Genomic DNA, 24,619 nt, shown 5'->3' on the forward strand with positions numbered 1-24,619 from the left:
ACGACATGAATTTTGACAGGAGGATAGAAATAAATATGAATTATAAAAAAAATTGTGAATCCTATCAGATCAAATTGTAAACAAATATATAGAGAGAGGGGATTTCAATTTACGATGGCTGTTCAATAAATAATGTCCTTGGTGCTCAAAAAGAAGTAAAAGACGCTTTTCAATGCTTTAGTCTTAATGATTTAACTTAATATTTTTTTTAAAAAAACATGTCCGTAATATTTTTTAATCTTATTTCTGATTGTTTTAGAATTCATTTTTGGGTATGACCCTTAGTATACTGGAAAATGGCAGATCTTATGATTTCCTGGAACCATTTGTTCCTTCTGAAGGTGTTTTTTCAAGTTTGGAAAATGAATCAAGTCAAAAGACAAAAGATCTGGCGAATATTGTTATGTGAAAAACATTAACTTTCTGTTTATCCCAAAAACTCCACTCCTTTTTCAGAGTTTGTTGGTTTGGACGTTATCACGAAGAAATTTAATGTAGTGGATTTCTGACTCTGGTTTCTTCCTCTTATTAACCTTCGATTTTGTTTTTGCAAAATATATGCTTTCAAGACTCATCCAGAAATTAAACTGCCTCCCCAAAGACGAATTTGAACAACATGACCATTAAGATTTTAAAAAAATTGCATATACATCAGTCTTGGTGCACTTGCAATTCTTTGCTCTTCTCAGACCTTTCCTGTTTTTGTCAAGTACTTCCTTCTGTAAATTTTGTTTCGAGGGTTTTAAGCAATAGACTCGAGTCTCATTATCTGTTTGAATTTCAACGTGGATAACTACAATTAATGATAATTAAAAATAATGATGAAAATAATCTAAATGATATAAAATAATTATTTAGATATTCTTACACGATGTCGTTTCACTCATTTTTCAAAACATGGGGTTACCTTCTAAGCTTTTTTACTGTATAAAGGTTTCCTTAAAACAGTTTGAACGACTACCGAAATGATGTCTATGTGTCTGAAAGTCAATCATGAGTGATTATTTGTTAAAATTTCGCAATCAGTACATTAGTTGTTGTAAATTTGTTGGCAAGGATGGTTCCCATTTATGATGCCCATGATATAATTTTTCATCATTGAAATCCACCTTTACAGCAGCTTGAATACAGCGTCTAATTTCACTCTAGTGTACTGATTCTTTACCATTTATTTTCAATGCAGTATCTCAAATAGCCTTTGTTTTTCAGCTTCTCACAATGAAACTATGTGATAAAAAGTGGTTCCATAAAGTGGTCAAATAAATTCATTAAAGATTCAATAATGCAAAAAGTCAAGCTTAATGTCGTATATCTGTATTGTTGATCGTAAAGTTAAGGACACTATTTATTGAACAGCCCTCGTATTAACATACATTTTTCAAAGCTTATATGACAATTCTTACAGCAGAGATTCTGTCCACGTAATTTAAAGACATCTCGCCGTCAACACGAAAACACTATTTTTACCTGTACCCTACACTTTGAAAAGATTCCATATTATACAAAAATTATGTGGCATTCACTTTGAAAATATACCATATATATTACATTGATTTCAAACTTCCCCGATCTACACTGTCACTGCCCTTATCTTGATTTGTATATAAACGTCTTTAATCTATACAGCAAAGAATCAACACATTGTAATTCAAATTCTGTGATGTTCACTGTGAAAATGTTGATGTACCTTATTTCAATGTATTATACTTACATTTTTTCATTCTTCTAAAATTTGTACATATTTAAGGGAGATTGACAATGAAATTTGAATCTGGTAAGGAAACATTTCAGAAAACGCTATTTATTTGCCGAGGCGCATGAATGAATCTTGTGACGGTATAGATTGTCGTTTTGTACATCTTGACATTGGCGTCAAAATGCACGTATTATCGTTCCACAAATATTTTTGCTTGATTTTTTCGTCAGTGTTTGTTTTGGTAGTTTTATGCATGAATGTAATTACATGTAGATGAAAATCACGCTGACGCGCTTTGCTTGCTATTTCAAGCAGCGTGATTGTGACGTTACATTTGTCGTTTTGTTGTATCATCGCCGGCATTAATGTTTATCTATCCTTTCTGCTGTTTATTAGTACATGTTGCCTTGCAAATTTTGAGTAATCATTGATTCAATGTTTTTAGAAAAAACTTTTTAAAAGAATATTTCTATATCTTTCTGTCTAACACTCTGATCCTTCATCATGGTCACACATTAAGTCGGGGTGGGGTGGGGGGTGGGGTCATGATTTGAAATTAGACTACCTGAGGATCCTTCCATATAGATATAACGAATCATGGGTCTACTCCTGTTTTCACTGGGGCAGTGAATCCTTAAATTTCAGTACGGGGATGAGTGAATGCGGCGCATCATTTGTTTTTGATATTAGTAAGTATAACAAATGTTAGAAGTGTTGTTGACAACAATATGTTTTAGCCTTACTATATATATTGTCGTCCATCGGTACATATTGTTTCCAGAGGCACTATGTCCAGAACGAGAGAAAAATATATATCATCACAAACCTAGATTTCTATTTAGCGTGATCATTTTAAAAATCTAGCTTTATCACACATTGATTTTTTAAACTTTTGTTGTTTAGTGGTTTTAGAGTTATAGGCGGAAAATACGATGACACCAAATAAAATGAAGACTGTTATGTTTTTATTCCTGGTTTAAGATTATACAAAGACTTGCGGGAGGTCTACTAGACGGAGAGATAGATTCTCTACAAAACACAGATCTAGATCACTCAGCACGGTCCTCTGTTAAACGAACTCTGACAGTATTGACAAAAAGACTTCAATACGTAGAAAAACGCGTAGAGGATCACATCCCACAGAACATAAGAGGTAAAGGTACTATTCTCTTAAACCATAAGTATGGTTCAGTAGTAAGTATTAAGTTTTTAAATCGAACAGAAAAAAATCCTTTATTTTCAATTTTAGTTTGCGACATCGTGCTTTAATAGCTGCTAAGTTACGTACATGTAATTTCCATTTATATAGCAAAGGTTATTAACTAAATTTGAATGCAATCATGCACTGTGTGAGTATGTGTTTGTGGGGGGTGGGTGGGATTTGTCAGGGGTGTTTGCGTGTGTTTGAGAGGGTGAGTCCGCGTTTGAGAGGGTGCATGGGAGATGAGTGTGTTGATTCCATTCTAAATCATCAAAAGTATGTAAAAAAAAAGCGTTCAAAAGAAACTGTTATCGCAAATAAATCTGTCAAAGATATAATGTAGATATCATTTTGCAATCGCTTGATAAATTTGTTATTAACACAGAAACATTTAAAAAGGAAAGGTTTTTTTGTTTCTATCCCAGAACAACTTCAGAAAAAAGTACGAAAGTGGAAAGAAGAGGACAAACTTTTTGTGAAAGTTCCTGCTTATCAGTCAGTTCGTGATAAACTCAAGTCCTTGCCTTTCGTGACAGTGACTGGCAGTGGTGGTCGAGGTAAAACGTTCCTCATTCGCCACATTGCTCTGGAGCTTGAACAGGAGGGATACGAGATTATTCCAGTTTCATCAATTGAAGAGATCAGCCTTTATGGAAAACTGCATTTCAAACAATTATTCATTATAGATGATGTGCTAGGTGTATATGGTCTAGAAATGAATTTATATAACAATCTAAGCAGACATTCTGAAAACGTTCTAAGTTTATTAGAGTCGGGATCTAAACTACTCATTAGTTGCAGGTCTGTTGTGTTTAAGGAGTCCAAATCTTTAAATAGTTTTGTTACAGATATAAATCATGTCATCGATTTAGATGACGAAGAAAATGAGCTCAATGATGAAAGCATAAAAAGTATGCTAGCAAATTACTTACAGAAAGAATACTTTGAAGATTTAAAGTTACTTAGAAAATTGCCAATGTTTCCATTGTTATGTCGATTATTTTCGTCTTCTCAAAAATATCAATCTGAGGGTGAACATTTCTTTCTGCATCCCTACCAGTGTATATTTTTAGAACTTGATAAAATGTTACAGATAAACAAAATACATTATGCAGGCTTGGTGTACTGTGTCATCAAAGATAATTGTGTCTCTCCGAAATCTTTGGATAGGAAATGTCTGAAAGAAATCTATGAATGTTGCAGATTAAACACGTCAACATCTAATTCAGAGCTTGTACATGCAATGCAGGTATTGAGGGGATCTTATCTGACGCATGACATAGAGGGGAACTATTCTTTAATTCACGACAGTTTGTTTGAAATCGTTGCAGTTCACTTTGGAAGACGCTTTCAAAACTTTTTCATTGAACATTGTACCTCAAGCTCTATTTACAACCTTTTAACATTTGTTGAGGAGGGATCAATATGTGGTGAAAATCTTATTCCTGTCGGTGTAGATCACTTTCCTGTGTTGGTTGACCGTATCATTTGTGACATAAAGCGATTCCATCTCTATGAAGTGTTCAGTAGAAATGGGCAATTTTCACAGAACGAAGCATTTGTTTCGGTATTTTGTAAAACTTTGAAAAATTTCAGTCATGATGATTTTAAACAGTTGTTTTTTGAAGTCGAGACTAATGAACTTTTAAATAAAAAAACGAAGAAACTTGTTCATCAAATAAACCAAAACATTGACATCTTTTTGGAAACAAAAAGGTATATTGCAATAGACTTTAGTCTTTGGTTTGAAGTCGAGACTAATGAACTTTTAAATAAAAAAACGAAGAAACTTGTTCATCAAATAAACCACAACATTGACATCTTTTTGGAAACAAAAAGGTATATTGCAATAGACTTTAGTCTTTGGTTTTTGGACGGGATTATTGCCTATAACCACGTTGGTTTACTCTCTGGCCTCATAGAAATTGTCAGAGGTGAAAGTCAACTCGTTGAAAGAAAGGTTTGTCTCACTGATAAAAATGCTCAGGACAGTCTAGAAGTAATATTTGGTAACAATTTAGAATCACAGTCCTCTTGTTTAAGTCTAGCGTGTTCTAGCCGCAGTTTGGATATGGTCAAATTGATATTGAGTTGCGTGAAACATGAGTGCATTAATAAAATTGATGATCAGAGTTGTTCGCCGTTAATGACTGCTTCTATGGTTGGCTGTACTGATGTTGTTAAATTCCTGCTTAAAGAAGGAGCAAATATCAATTTGTTAAATGAGGAATTTTATTCATGCCTGCTTTTTTCTTGTATGTATGGCCGATACGACATAGCCGAGATATTAATCAAAGAAGGCGCAGACGTTAATTTGTGTACGGCAGATGAGAATTCCCCTCTTAATGCAGCAATGTTAATAGGAAATGCACGTCTTGTGAAACTTCTTATTACAAACGGTGCTGATATCAATTATGTGAACGTAAATGAGCTGTTTTCACTGTTTTCTGAAATGGTTCTAGACAATCTAGATATTCTTAAACTTTTAATTGAGAGTGATCATAATTTGCTTATTGATTTTAAGTGTCTATCTGTCGCCTGTGAAAATGGTAAAAGTAGTGCTGTTGAGTATCTAATCGATAAGGTGGATATCAATCAAGTTAATGACAATTGTGATCCTGCACTTCATTCTGCTGCCAGTTCAGGTCATCTTGGTATTGTTGAATATCTTGTAGAACATAGTGCTAACGTCAATCTGTGTGATATATACGGACATACTCCATTATTCCACGCATCAATATCTGGTCATTTGGAAATTTTGAAGTTTCTATTACAAAATGGTGCTGATATCAATATAGGTGCTAGTTGTTTATCTTCCGCTGGTTACGTAAACAAATCCCCTTTGTGCTGTGCTTCAAGTAAGGGTTATCTGGACATTGTGGAAGAGTTAATCAAGCTTCGTGCTGACGTCAATCTATGTGACGGTAACGGAGCATCTTCACTGTGCTACGCGGCACAATCCGGTCATCTGGAGATTGTGAAGTATCTGCTACAAAATAATGCTGATGTTAATGTCGGTGCTAGTTGTCTATCGTACGCTAGTAAAGGCGGTCATTTAGATGTTGTAGAATTTCTTATTGACAAGATGGATGTTAACAAAGTCAATGACATTTGTGATCCTCCACTCCATTGTGCTTCTGGTCAAGGTCATGTTGGTATTGTTAAATATCTAGTAGAGCATGGGGCAGAGGTTAATTTGCTGAGTTTCTCTAATGACAGTCCACTGTGTTGTGCCGTGGAGGAAGGACATCTTCCTGTTGTTGAATATCTTTTAGAACATGGCGCTGAGAAAGATAAGGCTATTGAAATTGCAATGATAGGTGGGAAAGAGGACATCTTAGATTTTATGTTGAAACATTTGAACTAGGAAACATATTTTTTTAGCATTTGGATTAGTTTGACACATGAAATACAGAATTGAATAAAATCATCATGTATGTCAAATGCTATTACATTTTCAATACTATAGTTGTTGTCAATTCATTTATATATAAAGAAAATAAAATATCTCTTAAGATTATTATAGCATCATATTGTCTGTACATAACTACATAAAAGATAATCTGATTATGTATAAAGTGAAGTCAGTATCATTTGCATAAAACTTTGTGTCTTATTGATGTCTGTATCTTTATTATTGAATAGTTTATATGAATAAATGACTCACATTGACTATCCTTTTAAACAATTGAAATTCAAAATAACATTCTGAGAGTTCAACATTCTTGCATACTTTAAATTGCTACAACATGATCATTTGTGATGCAATGTACCATGCAGTTTTATGTAGTTCCAGAATCAGCAGTTTGTGATAATAAACACATTTGTACAATAAATAAAAAATCATGTATAAATAATCATGTAATGTGTAATGTGGTTAAAGTAAAGTACCGTGACTAATTAAGTTCATATTTGATATGGTTGAAGTTTTTTTTTTTTTTTTTTTTTTTTAATTTGACAAAAATCACCTGGGGAAAACGACAAATATTTGAAAAGAGCATTTTTAGATTAACCCAACGTTAGTCAATGAAACATATTGCTAAGTTGTCTGTTTTATATTAACCCAGCATCTGAATTTTTGAATTTTGTTCTTGAATACTATACAATTATTGCTGTTTTTTAGGGTCAATACAATGATTTAGCCATCTGAGGAGTATAATATTCACCAAGCCGGAAAAAACAGCAATAATTGTTTTATTATATGATTCACTGATAAAATGAGACAGCTTATTACTTGTTTGCATTTAATTAAGTCCTAGCCAAATACAAGAGAGAAGCAGACTTGAAATGTAAATAAACCTTGACAGTCAAATCAACTTGAAATGTTTTTTTTATCACTTTTAATTGCCATGAAAAAAATATAATGTCAGTCTTTTTTATAGGATATATTTTGAAAGCAAGGAGTATTATCAGGGAATTATCAGGGAAAATTGACTGCCAAAAAGTGAAAATTGTTGTTCAGTAAAAGTGTTGCAGGGGGTCCCTGAATCCCCTCTTACCACCCTCACCCGCAAATATATATTCGCTTATGTTTTGTTCACATGAAAAAAAAGTCATAGTCCGACTGTCGTTTAAATAGCTTTCCAAAACAATTTGTATCAATTTGGAATTACCCGATCTATTTTTAGATCAATATAGAGGAAATAAATCCTTGTATTCACCTGGAACGTCACGTGCAGGTCAATACAACGTGGTGTTTTCCTTACATAAATGGATCTCAGCCAATCAGAGAGATGGAAATTATTCAATCATGTAATAATGTACGTTATCTCCATCAGTTTCATTATATACAATGCATTTTTTCTGACATGAAAAGTGTTTATAGCCTTCTTTTTTGACTGTCTTAATACAAAAGGTGGTCCAACATAAGTCCTAATTTACGAGGGTTGTTAGAAAAGTACGCGGACACATTGAATTACGGAAAATCTATTGTGTACTGTGAAGTATGACCTATGTCTGAATAAATTCCTACATTTTGTTTATTGTAAAAAATCAGGTCCATATAATAAATTTTGAAAATTTACAACGATTTTTACTATGAGGTTATGGGATTCACGGAGCAATCACTTGACGTAAGGCGACGTAACAACCAGATTTCAACCCGTTATGCTTTGTCGCAGTTCTATAAATCTTTGGTTTTTTCTTATCTTTTTTTCTATTTTAAAATTGAATATCTATATCAAGACATGTTACTTTTCTTCTATAATGTCTTTTGTTCTGATTCGGATATTATTGAGATCTTTAAAAGAGTTTATGCAGTTAATAAGTTAATCGATCAGGTATGGAAACTATGCAAAACCATATAGGCGCAACGCAACGTCCATGCGATACGGGGGTATTGAAGTATCGCTGGAGTTAATCTTTCAAAATGTCATTCCTACCATTCTTATGAAGCTACAACCATTTGAAAAACTTGTTAACTTTAGGTTAGGAAATTCGCGGCAGCATCTTGAACATTTTAATCTCTTTTTAGACATTTTCCAGTCTGCATACATAATTTTTACGCAGCGCAGTGCTCCATGACGCTCAATGACGTTCCGATTTTTGGCTGTGTTTTTACGCAATGATCATTTACAAACGGCTATAAAACAGTCATATATCCTCCAATTTAGTTCAAAATTTCTCCAAGTGACGTTTCATAAATACTTTAGTGGCAGGTAAAATATCATAAAACTTTTTGCGCTACAATTGTGCAATTTTAAATTTTAATAAAGAGTCTTTGTGATGTAAACGTGCCAAAATGTAGCATGCTCCGTGAAGAAAGTTTTATCAAAATAAAAAAGCTGTATATTTTTTAATAATCACCGGAGAGCAACCATCTCTTGTATATTTATTGGAGAAAAGGTAAAGATTCTATCTGGAAAGTTTGACCGGTTTCGTGGAAATAGCGCGCTCACAATTGAACTTGTCCGCGAACTTTTCTATCTAACACCCCTCGTATATTTCTTTTTTTATTTCAATATATTTAATTTCGATCATCTACTCTTCGTCTTGGCCTTTTGATTATTTTGCATTTTGCCTTTTTTAGGAACTATTGTTTTAAATTTCTTAATTTTAATTTTTTTTTGTATGAATTATACTAGAGACTGTTATTGTTATCTGTTTCTTATCGGAATCGTATTGAACAAGTTTTCATGTATATCACTTGGCCAAGTAGAATGTCAATGTTTGCATTACATCTTATACACTGCAGAAAAATTAAGGAAAATGGGTTTATCAAATGAAAAAGGCTATTCTCTGTTAATCGAATATTGAGAGTAAACAAAACAAACATTACTTTATGGATGTGAACACAACAAACTTTATTTAGAAATGGTACAATTCTTTTAAGTACTCGTATTTACAGCAATCATTTTTTTTTTTGTAAATTTTTCACATCTTCGACTTGATCCCCGTTGAACTACCAATACACTGAATGTAATCAAATCTGATGAAAGTCCCGTTTAACTTGGATTCGCTAGTAAACCCAAAAATGTATTAACACATATATTGATTTATATATAAACTACTGGTCAATGTGGAAAACAAAAAACAATATATATTTATTGACCGAGTTCAAGGGCAACATACATTTTGTCAGATCAAAACAGACCAAACAGTCGTTTTTGTTCTAGGGGTTCACAAAAATGAATTTGTCCTAGAACACAGGAAGTAAATATTAACTTTTTTTTTCTAAATTACTATTCTTTGACATATCTTGATGTAGATTTCGGCTATCCGCACTTAATTTCTATCGATTGTCAACGAATTGAATATTATGATATACTTATATTATGACGTTATTTGACATTATGGGCTCATCATTGCAACAGTCCAACATTTCACTCTAGATTTGCGGTCAAACATCGATTTTTCTTAAGCCCGCTTAGTTAAACGTTTGAAATGTTGGACTTCTTTTTGCATTAAGTTATAATGGACAAAATTTCTAAAGATATAACTATACGAGATATGAAAATAAAAAGTTTGCTACTTCAATGCTCCAGAAAGAATTCAAGAAATTAATTTTAGAAAATAGAAAGTGCAGTTTCACCGGAGAACTTAATTTAACTTAAAATGTGCTAACAAATTTCGATATACTTTTACCTGTTAACCATTCTCAAGCTTTTAAATAATGACAATGTAATCTTTCTGCGTTTATACCTCATAATTCTCACCAGATTGTTAATATCTCTTCTTTTGTTATAAGTCTGGCAAAAACATTATGTCTTTTTGTAATTAAACATAGTATATCAAACAAATATGATGCATGGGCAATAGAAGTTAACAAAAAGAAATACGGGAATAAAAAAGGGAATTTAAACCGCGCGACTTGATATAAGGTTTCATTGAATCTTCTGTTTTACTGAATTTGTCGATTTTGTTTTATACTGTATTCCAAATATGTACTGAACATTAGCCAATATGTCATATTTAAGCTAAAGCTTGAGTTTTGTACAATGTCTTTTAATCATATTACTTTATAAAACAGGAACAATTAGATTTATATAGGGCATTATGAATTAAGAATTAAATATTTTTAGTAGAAATATTCTTCGTGCTTGAAAGTGCATACCAAGAATAAGGAAGTTACTCGATCAAAATAAAAATCGTATGTCTTGACTGTGAACCAGGGTAATTTTTTTTTCTCTTTTTGAAATCTCATCTTTGATTTTAAAAAAAAGGTCTTCCAGCAAATATCAGGAATTGTTCTGATAAACATTTGCCCAAACGAAAAACAGGCACTTAACAGCAATAGTTAGGAACAGCTAGTGATACATGCTACGCTGTATTCCCTAACCAACAGTGTATATATAACATACACAACTTGTGAATACAATTAGAAAATAATATTTATAATGAAGTATTTTCAATTTTAAAAGTATTTAGCAATTTTTATTTTTTTTTTGTCCGTCCTTTTCATACTACGCAATATCTTTGTTTTACAACTTGTACTTAAATGACAACAAAATATTCACAGTGGTTGCTCGAAGAATGGTTCTGTAAAAAAAAGTTAACATGGAAATATAAACCTTTTCCTAAAATAAACTGCTCATGATTTATATAGTATCAATATGTATATATATCCTTAAAAAAGCAGATCAAAGTCTGTTCAAATTCTGGTCCTTAACCTTGGGGTGTGGTTGGAGCACGGTTGCAATTAGGTCAGAGGTAATAAGGGACTTCGTTAAGAAGTTGATGGTGTCTATTGTTCCATATTTTGAGAAAACATTACTAATTTTTAAGGTAAACAATAAAGTTTCCTTCACAGTAAGACTTTGTGTTTAAATTCTATATGAATTTATCTTTACTTGCATCAAATCATTTATTGCATTATTTGAAAAAGTGATCTTAGAGTTTTTAGTTTAATATATTAGAAATCAACTCACACTCACAAATATTATAAAATCGCAAAACTGTTTACATGTTGATTTTCATAGCTTCAAGTTCTTTGTAATTGCTGAAGTATTGAAAGTGTCTTCAATCAATTGAATAAGTTGTTTCTTTCTTATTCTAAATTTTTAAGGAGTTTAAAAAACTTTAAAAAGTTGTAACGAAGTAAAAAACTTCTTTAAAGCAACGATCTGGCATAACAACGATATATATTTTTCCGACACAAAATGTAACATATAGTGTTAAGAGCATGTCTACGAGAAAACCATGCAAAAGGTTATGGGAGCAAGGTTCTCTGATCAACTTCATGTTTTGTGTGTAAATTTCTTCTATAATAGGAAATCTTTTGCCACAAATTTTTTTTCAGTGTGGTCTCACTTAAGGGGGTAAATTGACATTGTTACTAAAAATAGAATTCTTGGTCCTTACACAGGCTGAAAACAAGAATTTTTTAGGATTTTATATTAAAAAATTCAGCATTTTATTTAATAATGATATAAAATATCCATATATGGTTGAAAGTAACAAGATACACTTATTTCGGAAAATTTTTCATAGTCACAAGCTGTGCCCCCGTTTAAGTGCAAAAAGGTCACAAATCTGGCATATTTCCAGATTTTTGAAAACTGGTGAAAATACTCTCTTTTCAAAAACCTATAACTCAGAAAGTGACACTTAGAATCAACTCAATCATATACCATTTATTAGACAACATGTCTTTCTACATTATATAAAAAATATCTGTCTTTGGACTCTCAAATTTTTGGCTGTACTTTTTACTTAAATTTGGACATTTTTTTTCTTCAATTTTCAAATTATCTCATCCTTGAACTTCAGCAAGGAGTTTTTTGCTTAGTTAAATATTTTCAAAAATTTAAATTTTGCTGTTGAAAAATACCAGTATGTTGTACATTTTTCTTCCTAATCAATTTAATTATTTCTTAGGGGTTAAATGGGGTTAATGGGGGGGGGGGTTACCTGAATTGTATCATTTTACATTGTCTTTGAAAAGGGTGATATTCACATACTGCTTAGCACCTGTTTGTCAGTCAATAGACCAAGTGTGTTCTCTCTTATCTTAGAAAAAAAATAAATTTGCTCGATAGATAATAAACATGGTACACTGGTACCTGCAAATAAGTAGATGGCCCCTTTTAGTTTGGAGTTCACAAGGTCAAAGGTCAAGGGTTACAATTCTCTGGATATACCAGAATGTAGATTTTAATCATTCAAAATCTTGAGGACCCATTGCTTCACAGACATCAAATTTAGTATACTGGTTTCTTGAAAAGTAGAGGACCCCTCTAGATTTTGAGGTCACAATGTCAAAGGTCAAGGGTCAAACTGAACAAAAAGGAATATCAGAACCATTTTCTTGACAGACATTTTGTCATGGCTACAAACTCAAAATGAATGAACACCAAGTTTTTCAAATCAACAAATTAGTACATTTCTAATTTTTAATTTCATTGCAGATTAAAATTTGAATATCACTCAATAACTAAGTACATTCAACAACAACAAAAATTACAATGCTTGACTGCTTCCTGATATTTTATATTCACTTCCAAAATTAAAATGACCTTGAAATTTGGTATTCTAGAAAAAAATTCTACTTGCTTAAGTATACATCATGATTCTAAATTAAGATAAGATTTAAAAGAAAAAATCACAGCTTCCCAAGTCATAATCTGAATTATTTGCTATCAAGGCCGTAACTACCATTGAGGCAAGTGAGGCAAATGCCTCACTAAATTTTAAGAGTTTTCTGAAAAGTGAAAAGTTTTTCATTGAACTCGTAAATTATGTGTGTCTTCGTGCTAAATAAATATTTTGAACTTTTGTTTCATTTTCTGTATATTTTTGATCTCACCAGGTTACCTCATTTTCATTTAGAATGCATCATTGGAAAATATAATTCAAAATGTTTGTTTTGTAAATTGTTTGATTGTTTAACATCCCTTCTAAAAATTTTCCTTCATATTGAGACACCACTCCCAGCAGGCATTTCAACGTTGATTCAACGTTGAATCAACGTTGCACTTCAACGTTGAATCAACGTTGAATTTTGGTTGCATATGAAAGTTGAGGCAACGTTGAGACATAACGTTGTTTCAACGTCAATTTTCAACGTTGAATAAACGTTGAATATGGGTTGAATTTATGGTTGATTTTTGGTTGCAAATGAAAGTTGACGCAACGTTGAAGCTTCAACGTTGCTTCAACATCAAATATCAACATTGAACAAAAGTGAACATTGGTTGTAATTAGGTTGAGATTAGGTTGAAATTTTTCGGTTGTACAAACGTTGATATTTGGTTGAAATCACGTTGAATTCATAGTACATTTTGCTTTATAAACAAATACATTTCAAATTCTAATTAATTTTTTTTATTCAAGTTGCGTAATATTTACATAAATTGTAATCCAGTATTATGATTGTGAGATAATTTATTTTTGTCTGTATTTAAAAGACAAACACAGATTCGGATTCAATCACCACTGATCACTGAATCTCAAAAATCACTGCTTGACAAAATTTATATTCCTAGTGAAAAGTGGGTCACAGTAATCACATCCAGGTTCTTCGAAGTACTCGTCTGTCTTACACTACTAAGTTCCGCAAAGTGGCGGATCCATTGATTTTAATCACGTATAAAAGTCCCATAGTTAAGTCCCACGAATGAAAGAAATGAACAGGTGAATCCACCCTCAAACGCAAAAGCCTATTAATAAAAGAAATAAAGATGTAAAAGCCATTTGTTCGATACAATGTACGTAACACGTTATTTCAAACGATAAAAATAAATTTACATGTACATGAATGATTTTAAAAATCAGAGAAAGGAATATATTCCGGTACTTGTATTTAATTAACATGATTAAAAGAATTATAGTTGACTTCATGTTAAAATTCGTATTAGTATGCTTATAAATAATTATTACCATGATTACTAAAGAAAAATGTTATAGACATACATAGACATAAATGTACTTACAAAATGTTGCACACGGGCGAAAAATCTGATGCAATCAATGCTGACTATACAATCAATTCCCTGCACCACTGGTTGATTGAACCTTACGACGAACTACAATTAATTAAATTGTATAATATATTAGTATACTTTTATTTCAAAACCAAATCAATATCAACAAAACACATAATACACGAACCAAAGATGTGTATTTCACGCAGAATTCAAATATACTTAGAAAACAAGAATTAAATGATGTACAGATACTAAAACTTAATTTCTTAAATCCATGAAAAAGGAAATAATACTTACTGTGCAGAAGTTGATATTCCAGCCTTTATCCTTGTGTATATAGCTTGAAAACACATTAAATATGAACAACAAGGAGACGCGCACTTCTTGTCCATCAGTTGAATTCAAATTTTGACCTAGATAAGCTGCAAACAGTTATACTCTGCCCAGCAAGAAAATTGCATAACAAGGTTATCCTGACACTGAAACTGACCAACTAAGCGAGAGGCACTCATTATCTGAAATCTCGAAGGTTTTTGGGGAGTGGATCTTAAGTAATGCCACTTGACCGGGGTGAATTGTTAGTATGAAAATTGTTATGTGTTTATTTGAATTTTTTTTATTTTGTGAAAAGAAAGATTATGGAATTAATACACACAACAAAACACAATCTAATAAAATAAAACTTCTTAGATTCGCTCTGTATATGTAAAATCTGCGCAATAGTATACAACACGGATCTATATACGAAGTTTAATTTTAAGAACATTAATTCGGAATAAATAATTATTTTTATTAATTCTATAGTAACATGGAGTTACAGTGAGATGTTGGATAAAGATGTCATTATTTATTAAAGGCTTATATTTAACATATTTTATAAATATGTAAAAAAAAAAAAAAAAAACTGCTTTCACAATTTATTTAAAAAAAAAAACCTTTTTTTTTTTTTAAACATAATTATAATGAAGTTTTAAATGTAGATGCCATTCTTCATATAAACTCATATTTAAAATTCTATAATGGTAATAGCCGTTAATTTGACACAACTCTTTTAAATTAATCAATTCATAATTGCATGCGTTTCATTTATTATATATAATTATAAATACTATTATAATATTTTTTAACAATGCATACAGCTGTGTGTATATTGTTAAAGACATCTTTATATTTTGACCTTAAAAACTAAAGTGCTCAATACTTATTACTCGTTGTTTCAACATTAAATTTTCCTAACTTTCCTAAAGTTGATAATATGTCGCATCTTCCACGTTGTTTCAACGCTGAAATCAACAAACAGTCAACTTTGCATTTTTAAACCTTGTTTCAACTCTACAATATCAGAAAAAAAAACTCAATGTTGAAAACATGCTGATTCTTCAACGCTGTTTCAATGTGGAAATATCAACAAACATCAAACGTAAAGAATTTGTTGCAGCTTCAACGTTGTTTCAACGTTGAATATCGACGAGGATACAACGTTGAAAATATGGTGCAGCTTAAAGGTTGTTTCAACGTTGAAACATCAACGAACATCATACGTTGAAAATATGTTGCAACTTCAACGTTGTTTCAACGTTGAAATATCGACGAACATTCAACGTTGAAAATATGTTGCAGCTTCAACGTTGTTTCAACGATGAAATATCGACAAACATTCAACGTTGAAAATATGTTGCAGCTTCAACGTTGTTTCAACGTTGAAAAAAGGTTGAGGATTCAACGTTGAAACCTCAACGTTGAAACAACGTTGAAATATAGTTGATCAACGTTGCAACCTATATTCCACCTCCTTTCAACGTTGAAACAACGTTGCGTGCCTGCTGGGCTACTTGCCGGTGGAGGGCTGCAAGTTTTAAATCTGTTCAGGGTCACTGAAGATAATTGAACAGAGAGAGATCATTTTTGTGCCATCACTTACTGTGACATAGGAAGATTTAGGACCTCGGTTTTTACGGTCTCATCCGAAGGACCAGTCTCCATATCCCGCAGTCGGATTCGAACCCGCGATGTAAGGATCAACTCCTTAGTGTGCGACTCTAGCTATCTAGAGCATGTGCTCTAACCACTGTGTCATGCGGGCGACAATTCCAAACGTAAAATATTTATAAGGATAAAATCTTTTATTTTCTATACCCAGGTTTCAGGATCCCCCTCCCCCTGTTAAGCCGCATCACTGGCCAGAACCCTTGCCTCACTAAAAATTTGAGCCTAGTTACGGCCTTGGCTATACCTGTATACAGGAAATTAGTCTTTATAATAGTGTTATATTTAGTAAAACAAAAGCACTGTTGACCTTAATCTTTGACCTGATCTAACAAAACAAACACTGAAAATTTACTCTGAATTTTTGTGTATTCCTGCAAGTGAAACCTGATACATATTAAATATTAAAGAAAGGCTTGGTAGGTTTAACATTTAAACATAGTTCGATAGTCATTATAATTACGAGTAAAATGATATACAACACAACAACTATCTCTCTTGCTGATTAGAGATATTACTAAAAATAGCTTTGTTTACACCTGAGAGCTCGCACTGAAATTGGCTGTATACCGAAAGTGACGTGTGTGGCGTCACAAGTGTGACTTGCAGAATAGGTGTATATTAGTTAATCATCAACACCTCACCTTTGGCGCTACACTCAGAGGTTTAAAAACTGCAAGACGCAAGAAAATGTGAAGATAATAAGCAGTGGTCATTTTCAAAACTAATTTGATGTCCTGTTTCATTGTCTACAGTAATTGCAATACATTAAACCGAAACGAGGTGTTGTTAAAAAATCAAACGCATGCAGGCAGAACGTTAGTTTTATTTTTTGATTACTAATTTTATTTCTGGCAAAAACAATATACTTCCGGATTACATGTATAAATATTGTAATTAAATGGTTTGATTACCTCCCTCACTCCACCCCACCCCCAATTTTGTTTGAATGCGCAAGTTTTTTTTTTTTTTATCAGTACGGAAAGGGCTTTCAAATATTTCGATTTTTTTTCTTTATTCTCTCTTAATTTTTTTTTTTTTTTTTTTTTGAGTATTTTTTTTTCATTTCGATCAGTTTTGCTTCTCCATTTTCGTTTTTACACATTTAATTTACCAAAAATTTCTTTTTTAGTTCGACCATAACCTTGAAAACGCTGGTACAAGCACCGCATCCCCCCTTCTAAGAAAAAAAAAAAAACATCGCTCATATATTTGATCAATTAAATTGTAATGAAGTGCCGGATCATTGTTTTGAAGTTCACATCATCGGTAAAGTGCATGTTGTAGAATTTTTTTTTTCAAACCTCATTTCAATATTCTTTTTCAATCACAGTTGCCATTTTCAGAGGATCATAATAATTTGACATTTGGAAGCTGTTCACCCCTTTCTTAGTGTTGCCGTAGACCTATCTCAATTAACTCGGCGATTGTATTTAAAATCACTGCTCTTTTACGCTTGTGAACTCTTGATAATATTGTCTGTTGACTTTCTTTTTTTGTCTCTGTAAAATATTTTATCTCTGTAAAATAACCTTTTTTAAAGCCATTTCATAAAAGCATATGATTTTAATTTTTTTTCTTCAATTTTTTCAATCAGGAATGAAAGAAATTTCGACATTTTTATTTTAAGGTTTACCCACCCTGTCATAACCTGATTTTAAGAATGAAATGTTAAATAGGATTTTAAAATAATTTTAACTACGTTTTTTAAATAAAATCCTCTAATCATCATTAATTTGTGACTTTATTAATTCTATTGGGGGGGGGGGGGGGGTTATGGCGTATATACATCACTCGGAGCTCCTTGGATGGCTCGTATACCTGTATGAATGGAATGTAGCGGAGTAAGCCGAGAATTGCCGGTTGTGCACATTATGCCAAAATGATCTTTCTATCACAGATAATTGAAGTTTTTGCTTACAGTCACGCTCTGAAATTTCTACCGAGAACAGTGTGTATATTGTACATTGAAAATTGATTGGATTTTCTGAGGTGAGGCCCATTTCACACCGTCTATAGTTCTATAAATCAATTGTCTTGTTCTCATTGACACTGAATACGAATTTAATTTATTATTTAATTTACATAAATATAACTGTGTATCAACTTCTATATTACAGTAATGTTTAGATTGGACATCTACAAGGTAGAATAACGATCATCCGGGACCCTCGACTTGTTCAAAATTGAATTAAATATTGCATGAAACAACGTACAAACGTAATGTGACACATAAAAACAGATTATACATATCAATTATATTCTAACAATTTTAGTAAACTCACTAAACTCTGAAAGTCGAATTTAACATGTGACTTTTAATTGTAAATTAAACTGAATTTTAATTGCTTGTGTTGCATCAAGCCTGGATATATACGTAACCTGTTTTCTTTTTTTTAAATAGCTGAACAAATTAAATTCCTCAATGTTTTAACATAAGAATTAAAACGTTTTTTTTTTTCTTTTCACATAAACAAAACATACAAATTTTGTCTTATACAACTGCAAGCACCGAAATAACGTGCGTTTGTTCTAAATTAATTTTAAAAAGTCATGCATCCAGTTTTACTGCATGGAGGAGGTGGGGTCATTAAAAAATCATTGCAAAACATAAAAAAAATGACAATGAAAAAATATTCTTAAACTTAAAACGTGTAGAAAAAAGAGTGGGTTCCCACAACAAATGAAAAAATGAAGGCAAAATTAAAATCAGTAGGGACTAACATTATTCATGCTATCAGCTGTTTAGGCCTTTATATGTTAAAGTTTTAGGGGGGGGGGGTAAATTGGTAATGTGTCGAATTATGTTTTTATTAAATATATATTTTTTAAATAATGATTTAAAATGCTACTTGTGAATATTTTCTATCGTTTTTATCACATACCAATGATTAGTATGCAAACAATTTGCTTCCTGAGCAGGTTCCGCATCGTTTGTGGTCGATTCTTCTTTGTCTGACGGTTCACTAGCGTAGGGCTCAAAACGAGAGAGTTCTACTCCCACATTTTCTGTATTATTGCACAGCAATGAATCCTCACCAAAACTTGACGATCCACAAGAAAGTTCTAACGACTCTTCCTCTAATGGACTATCAGAATTATCCGAAACAGCGTTTTCTGTCTATCACTTGAGGGAATCGAGACACACTTGTGACGTCATTTAACTTGATTGCATTTAAACCGGAAGTGACATTGTCAAGGATTATCGATCGTTTTCACAGGTGCAAATGCAGACGTTCAACATTGATTATCTTTGAAACGATGGGACCGATTTTAGTCGGATTTTCGCCAAAATGTTTTTTGAAGCAGGTTTAATGAATTACGTTGATGAGTAAAAGTACCGTGGCCTATCTTTAAGATGTCAACAATGTTGAAGTACATGTACCAATAAAATCGTACAAGAAGTTAACATATATGAAATACCCTGAAATATTGGTCACTACGCAAGCTTCTTCAATTATAAACTGTCTTTTTTTCTTCATGTTCGGTACACCATTTGGGATGATCTTGAGGTCTCAAGCTTTCTAAATCTATAAGGTGTTTCCAAATTATTCTGTTCAGTATGACCCCATTTTCTTCCTATGTAGCATCCAATAGGTTCTGGAGAAAATTTAACAAGCACTGAAATTTCCACTCCTGGTTTAAAGAACAACTGGACTGTCTCCAAATACACAAAAGTAGTACTCAAAGCATGTACCTGTGAAAAAGGACAGTTTTCAGATTAAATTGAAATAAACCATACTTGACATATTCTAAGATTTTTTAAATTAATGTCATGTTTATGATAATGCTACATTTATATTTTCCAATTTAAGAAAATGTCATCAAATGACTTGTGTAAGATTATTCACAAATTCTTCTGGCTATCTTTGAAAAAAAACAAGAGCTTCTTATCTTCTTGAAGTAAAGTAACAGAATAGGGAAAAATGCATGTGGCAAATTGACAGACAGACAAGGCAATTCCTATACTATAGTATAACATATCTTTACCATTTTCTCAGCAGTGGCAAGTAATTGGTCAGGCTCATGCTGCAACTGCATTGTCCCTCCTCTTCTTATTTCTGGATTCTGTTCACAAAACTACATTGAAAACCCTACGTAGTAATTCTTTATAGCTCCACAGCTGAAAATCCCATTGTAAAGCCCAACCCTATCCAGGGAAATAAATATGAATGATCTGAAATTACACGAGAAATATAAGAATGAAATGAAATATTCTTTACAAAGTACAATTTCCCATTCTTATATTTATAATATCAGTTGTTTTAAACACAAACCTGTCAAGGATCACATGGTGACCTTTGAATTTGAATAGTCTGCAGCCTGCACAAGTATTTGACAACTCTTTTTTCCAAATAAAGTGATCTCCCATAAAGAAAATTCTACTATTCCATATAAAGCCAAAAATCATAACTGTAGCTATCTTCATAACATCTCATAAATATCTGAAAAAAATATTGTGTTTCATGAGATTCTTTATAATCATGCATCCCACATATGAGGCAATTATGGGGATTTAATTGACAGTGAAGACCCACCTATCCAATTCTTAATTTACCCTATTGAAAAACAGTCTTAGAAAACCCTGGACCTATTCCAACTTTTCCTTACCTCTTCATCACCCCACAAAGGCTACTTAGATCTCTATGATATTTGTAATTCAGCAGATGTGAATATGTTGCATACATGTATGTATTTTGCAATATTGTTGAATTTATACAGATATTTTTATTGCTACATGTACATGTACCAACTTTAAAATTTCTCTTGACATGTTTGCTAGGTATATATTCAGGTCCAGTACAATCACTAGATTTAGTTACGTAGGTAGATTTTTTTATAGAAATAAATAACTTTGGTAGCTAAATAAAGCTACTTCAAGTAGGTATGGAACGCCGTCGCTGCCTTATAGCAGAACACAACATTGCATTGCGTCAACCTTCCACTACATTATGTCAACACTTTATGACATTTACACACACTACTATTGCATTGTGTCAACCTTCCATTACATTATGTCAACTCTTTATGATATTAACCCACACTACTATTGCATTATGTCAACCTTCCATTATATTATGTCAGCTCTTTATGACATTAACCCACACTACTATTGCATTGTGTCAACCTTCCTTTACATTATATCAACTCTTTATGACATTAACCCACACTACTATTGCATTATGTCAACCTTCCATTACATTATGTCAACTATTTATGACATTAACCCACACTACTATTGCATTATGTCAACCTTCCATTACATTATGTCAACTATTTATGACATTAACCCACACTACCCTTGCATTATGTCAACTTTCCTTTACATTATGTCAACACTTTATGAGATTTACACATACTACAATTATATTTTGTCAACTTGCATTTCGTTATGTTTACTGTTTATGACATGTAATTAAACAACAATTACATTGTGTCAACCTTTCATTACATTACGTCAATTCTTTATGATATTATGTAAAAAGCTCATGTCATACTGTGCACACTCTTCTACATTATGTCGATTCACTATTACGTTACGCGAACACGTGTATCCTCGGTCTTTATATGAGCATAACGTATTTTCCGCGTTCCGAAAAGAACTAAAATTGGCGGGAGAGAAAACTGTCGTAGAAGAAATTCTCAGCGAATTTGGAATGGCACCTTTAGTAAAAACTTGACAAATGATTGACAACCTTGAAACGTGCAAAGCCTTAACACTACGACTGTGCATTCAAGTCACGTCGAAATTCAATGGCGTTTACTTTAATCTGAAAACAAATAGTCGTGCAGAAATTTTTTTTTTTTTTTTTGTTTTTTTTGTTTTGATAAAAGTCTTAAACTTCTGATCTTACTAAGAACATTGTCATAAGATTTTTATCAGTCTTTAACTTTCCTTATTTTTAAAAGTGTAAGCACATCGTATGACACACGTGCAGTGGTGGGTTGGGTAGGGGGAGGGGGCAGAAATCCCGCCCTACCATCTTAAGTGACCAAAATTTACATAAAATCAATAAATTTATTGGTTATACTTTGTAGCACATTGCATTAATTTCACATTAAGTTTAGCTGAATTAAGTTGAAAACTTTTTTTCTATAAAACTATTATATAAAGCCTGAAAGCTTCTCTGCTTTCCTCCTTGGTCTCCAAACATTGGCATCGGAAGCAAATTGAAAGTGTTGCGGGGGGGGGGGGGGCTAAGTGAAAAAAAAAATTTATATACCTTCATAAAAATCCTGACAAGCAAAAAGAAGAGGGGGGGGGTGTCTGTGGAAAGTGGGGGTGGGGTGGGGGCTTAACCTACGCAGCGATGTTCAATGTCTATACTAAGTCTATCTGAGGAAAAAAGTGGGGGTGGGGGCTAACCCCCCCCCCCCCGGTTCCGACGCCTATGCCAACCATATACCGTCCCCCTTCCTTGTTCAAGATTCCCATATCCGCCACTGATATGTGCCCATGCATGCTTACTAAGGCATATTCAATTGATTTAGATGAAGAACTGGTAGATTTTTATAATAGAATTCTGGCCCTGGAATGATTTTAAAAAATTACTAACTCCAGTGACGTAGCATGGTTGAAAAAATTTTTAATTCCTGTGACAATGCATCTTTTTTGAAAGGGGAGGTCAGCCAGAAAAAAAATATTAATTTGCCCGAAAAAACTTGACAAGCCCCAAAAAATTGTCCAAGCCCGAAAATCCTATTTCGGGGAGGGGTGAGGGGTCAAACTTCGATCAGTCCTAATTTTTTTTTTCAGATACTGTATACCACATTGCCCTCAGTGGACTATACTTCAAGAAAAAGTGTGGGTAGGGCTGTACTTTCAATGAACATTACTTTTTCTTTAGTAAAGTTATGTCTGGGAAAAGAGAGGGGGGGGGGGCTGTTATACTTCCTAATCAATCAGGACCCCCTCCCCCTCTTAACAATCTGTAAAACATTCATTATATACTAGATATACAGCTTTGAGATAATGTAAATGTATTTTTACATCAGGTAATGCACTTTTGGAATCAACATGATAAAGATTTAACACAATATAAAGCTATTTTTAGATGACATAAGAAAGAGTTGACATAAAGTTATAATATATCCACATCACGGTATGGAGTTTTGACATAATGTAATAAAGTGTTGATATAATATAAAGATACGTTCACATTATGTTATACACTTTTTACACCACGTAATAAAGCACTGACATGAAGGTAAGATGTGTTCACCTCACATCATGATGCTCTCTTCGTAAAATAAAGATAAGTCCATATCACGTAATAATGCTTTGATATGATAGAAATATACACTCTCAAAAAGGAATGGATTTTTGACTTCATGTAATGATAAGTTTAATTTTAAAACACAATTTACTTGACGTAATGCAATTTTGACCTCACATATTAAAGAAATGAAATGATGTAAAGAAACATTCATTTCACGTAATAAAGTTTTAACTCAATGTAAACACATTATCACTTCACATAATTAATTTTTTACTTCAAGTTATGAAGTGCTGACATAATGAAAGGATGTATTTACTTTATGTAATGCAGCATTGGCATGATGTTAAGATATTTTTCATCATCTCATAAAAAATTGACATAACGTAATGATGCGTTCACATCAGGTTATGATAAATTGACATAATAAATGCATAGTTGTATGCTCTAAGGCAGTGATGGCGTTCCATAAGTAGGTAAATATAGCTAACTAGGTAGGTAAATCAAGCTACGTAGCTAAACATGCTAAATCTAGTGATTGTACCAGACCTGATTTTGCCTTGTAAAAAATCTTCTCTCGTATATAATCAAGTCCCCATCAACATTGTTTATTTATTTATTTTTTAAATATCAATAAGCCTTTTTTAGAATGTACATTAGTATTATAAACCAAGATCCAACTACATGTACCTGTTTCACTTTCAAATTCAAACGCTGTTGATTCGGTATCATCATCACTACATCCGTCTCGCTACCAAATGAATGCTCGCTACCAAATGGGGCAGCCTTTTATACAGGGGTATTACAAAAATTTTGATTCCAACTTAATCTTACGACTCAATTCTGTGAGAAAACATTGCCCTTTCCTTCATATATTGTTTTTTTTCTTTTTTACTTTTAAATATAGAAATGGTCATTTTTCTCACCAACTTTTTTGCATTTTCCCTTGAATATTAACCAAAATGGATTATTGGCTGTTACAAAATAGAAACAACCGATGCAAAAATAAACAACATATTTCTGACTCTCAATGGGTGTCCTTTAAGTTAATAATAAAAATTAGTTTGTTCTTGAGACTGCCTACCAGAGCATTTTTCTATATATCTGCATGGTTTTCTCGTAGACACGCTCTTAATTGTTAGACACAATTGCATTT

The 24,619-nt window shown here is 32.4% G+C and overlaps 1 protein-coding gene across 1 annotated transcript; it reads left to right on the forward strand.

Annotated features, from left to right (window-relative positions):
* The first annotated feature begins 296 nt into the window (after window positions 1-296).
* LOC134240021 (uncharacterized) lies at window positions 297-6,264 on the forward strand. The gene is made up of 3 exons (XM_062722139.1): window positions 297-353; window positions 2,678-2,849; window positions 3,323-6,264. The coding sequence occupies exons 1-3, from the start codon at window positions 297-299 to the stop codon at window positions 6,262-6,264; spliced, it is 3,171 nt and encodes a 1,056-aa protein (XP_062578123.1).
* Window positions 6,265-24,619: the final 18,355 nt, after the last annotated feature.

The sequence above is a fragment of the Saccostrea cucullata genome, unplaced genomic scaffold (genome assembly GCF_032062105.1).
Source record: "Saccostrea cucullata isolate Sc308-1 unplaced genomic scaffold, CSIRO_AGI_Scuc_v1 ctg1035, whole genome shotgun sequence".
Lineage (NCBI taxonomy): Eukaryota > Metazoa > Mollusca > Bivalvia > Ostreida > Ostreidae > Saccostrea > Saccostrea cuccullata.

Excerpts from the sequence above, each read along its gene's own strand:
- LOC134240021 (XM_062722139.1), top strand. The coding sequence starts at position 297 with ATGGCAGATCTTATGATTTCCTGGAACCATTTGTTCCTTCTGAAGGTG. Across the intron at positions 354-2,677 it reads TTCTGAAGGTGTTTTTTCAA|ATTATACAAAGACTTGCGGG; the intron begins GTTTGGAAAATG and ends TCCTGGTTTAAG. Across the intron at positions 2,850-3,322 it reads CATCCCACAGAACATAAGAG|AACAACTTCAGAAAAAAGTA; the intron begins GTAAAGGTACTA and ends TTTCTATCCCAG.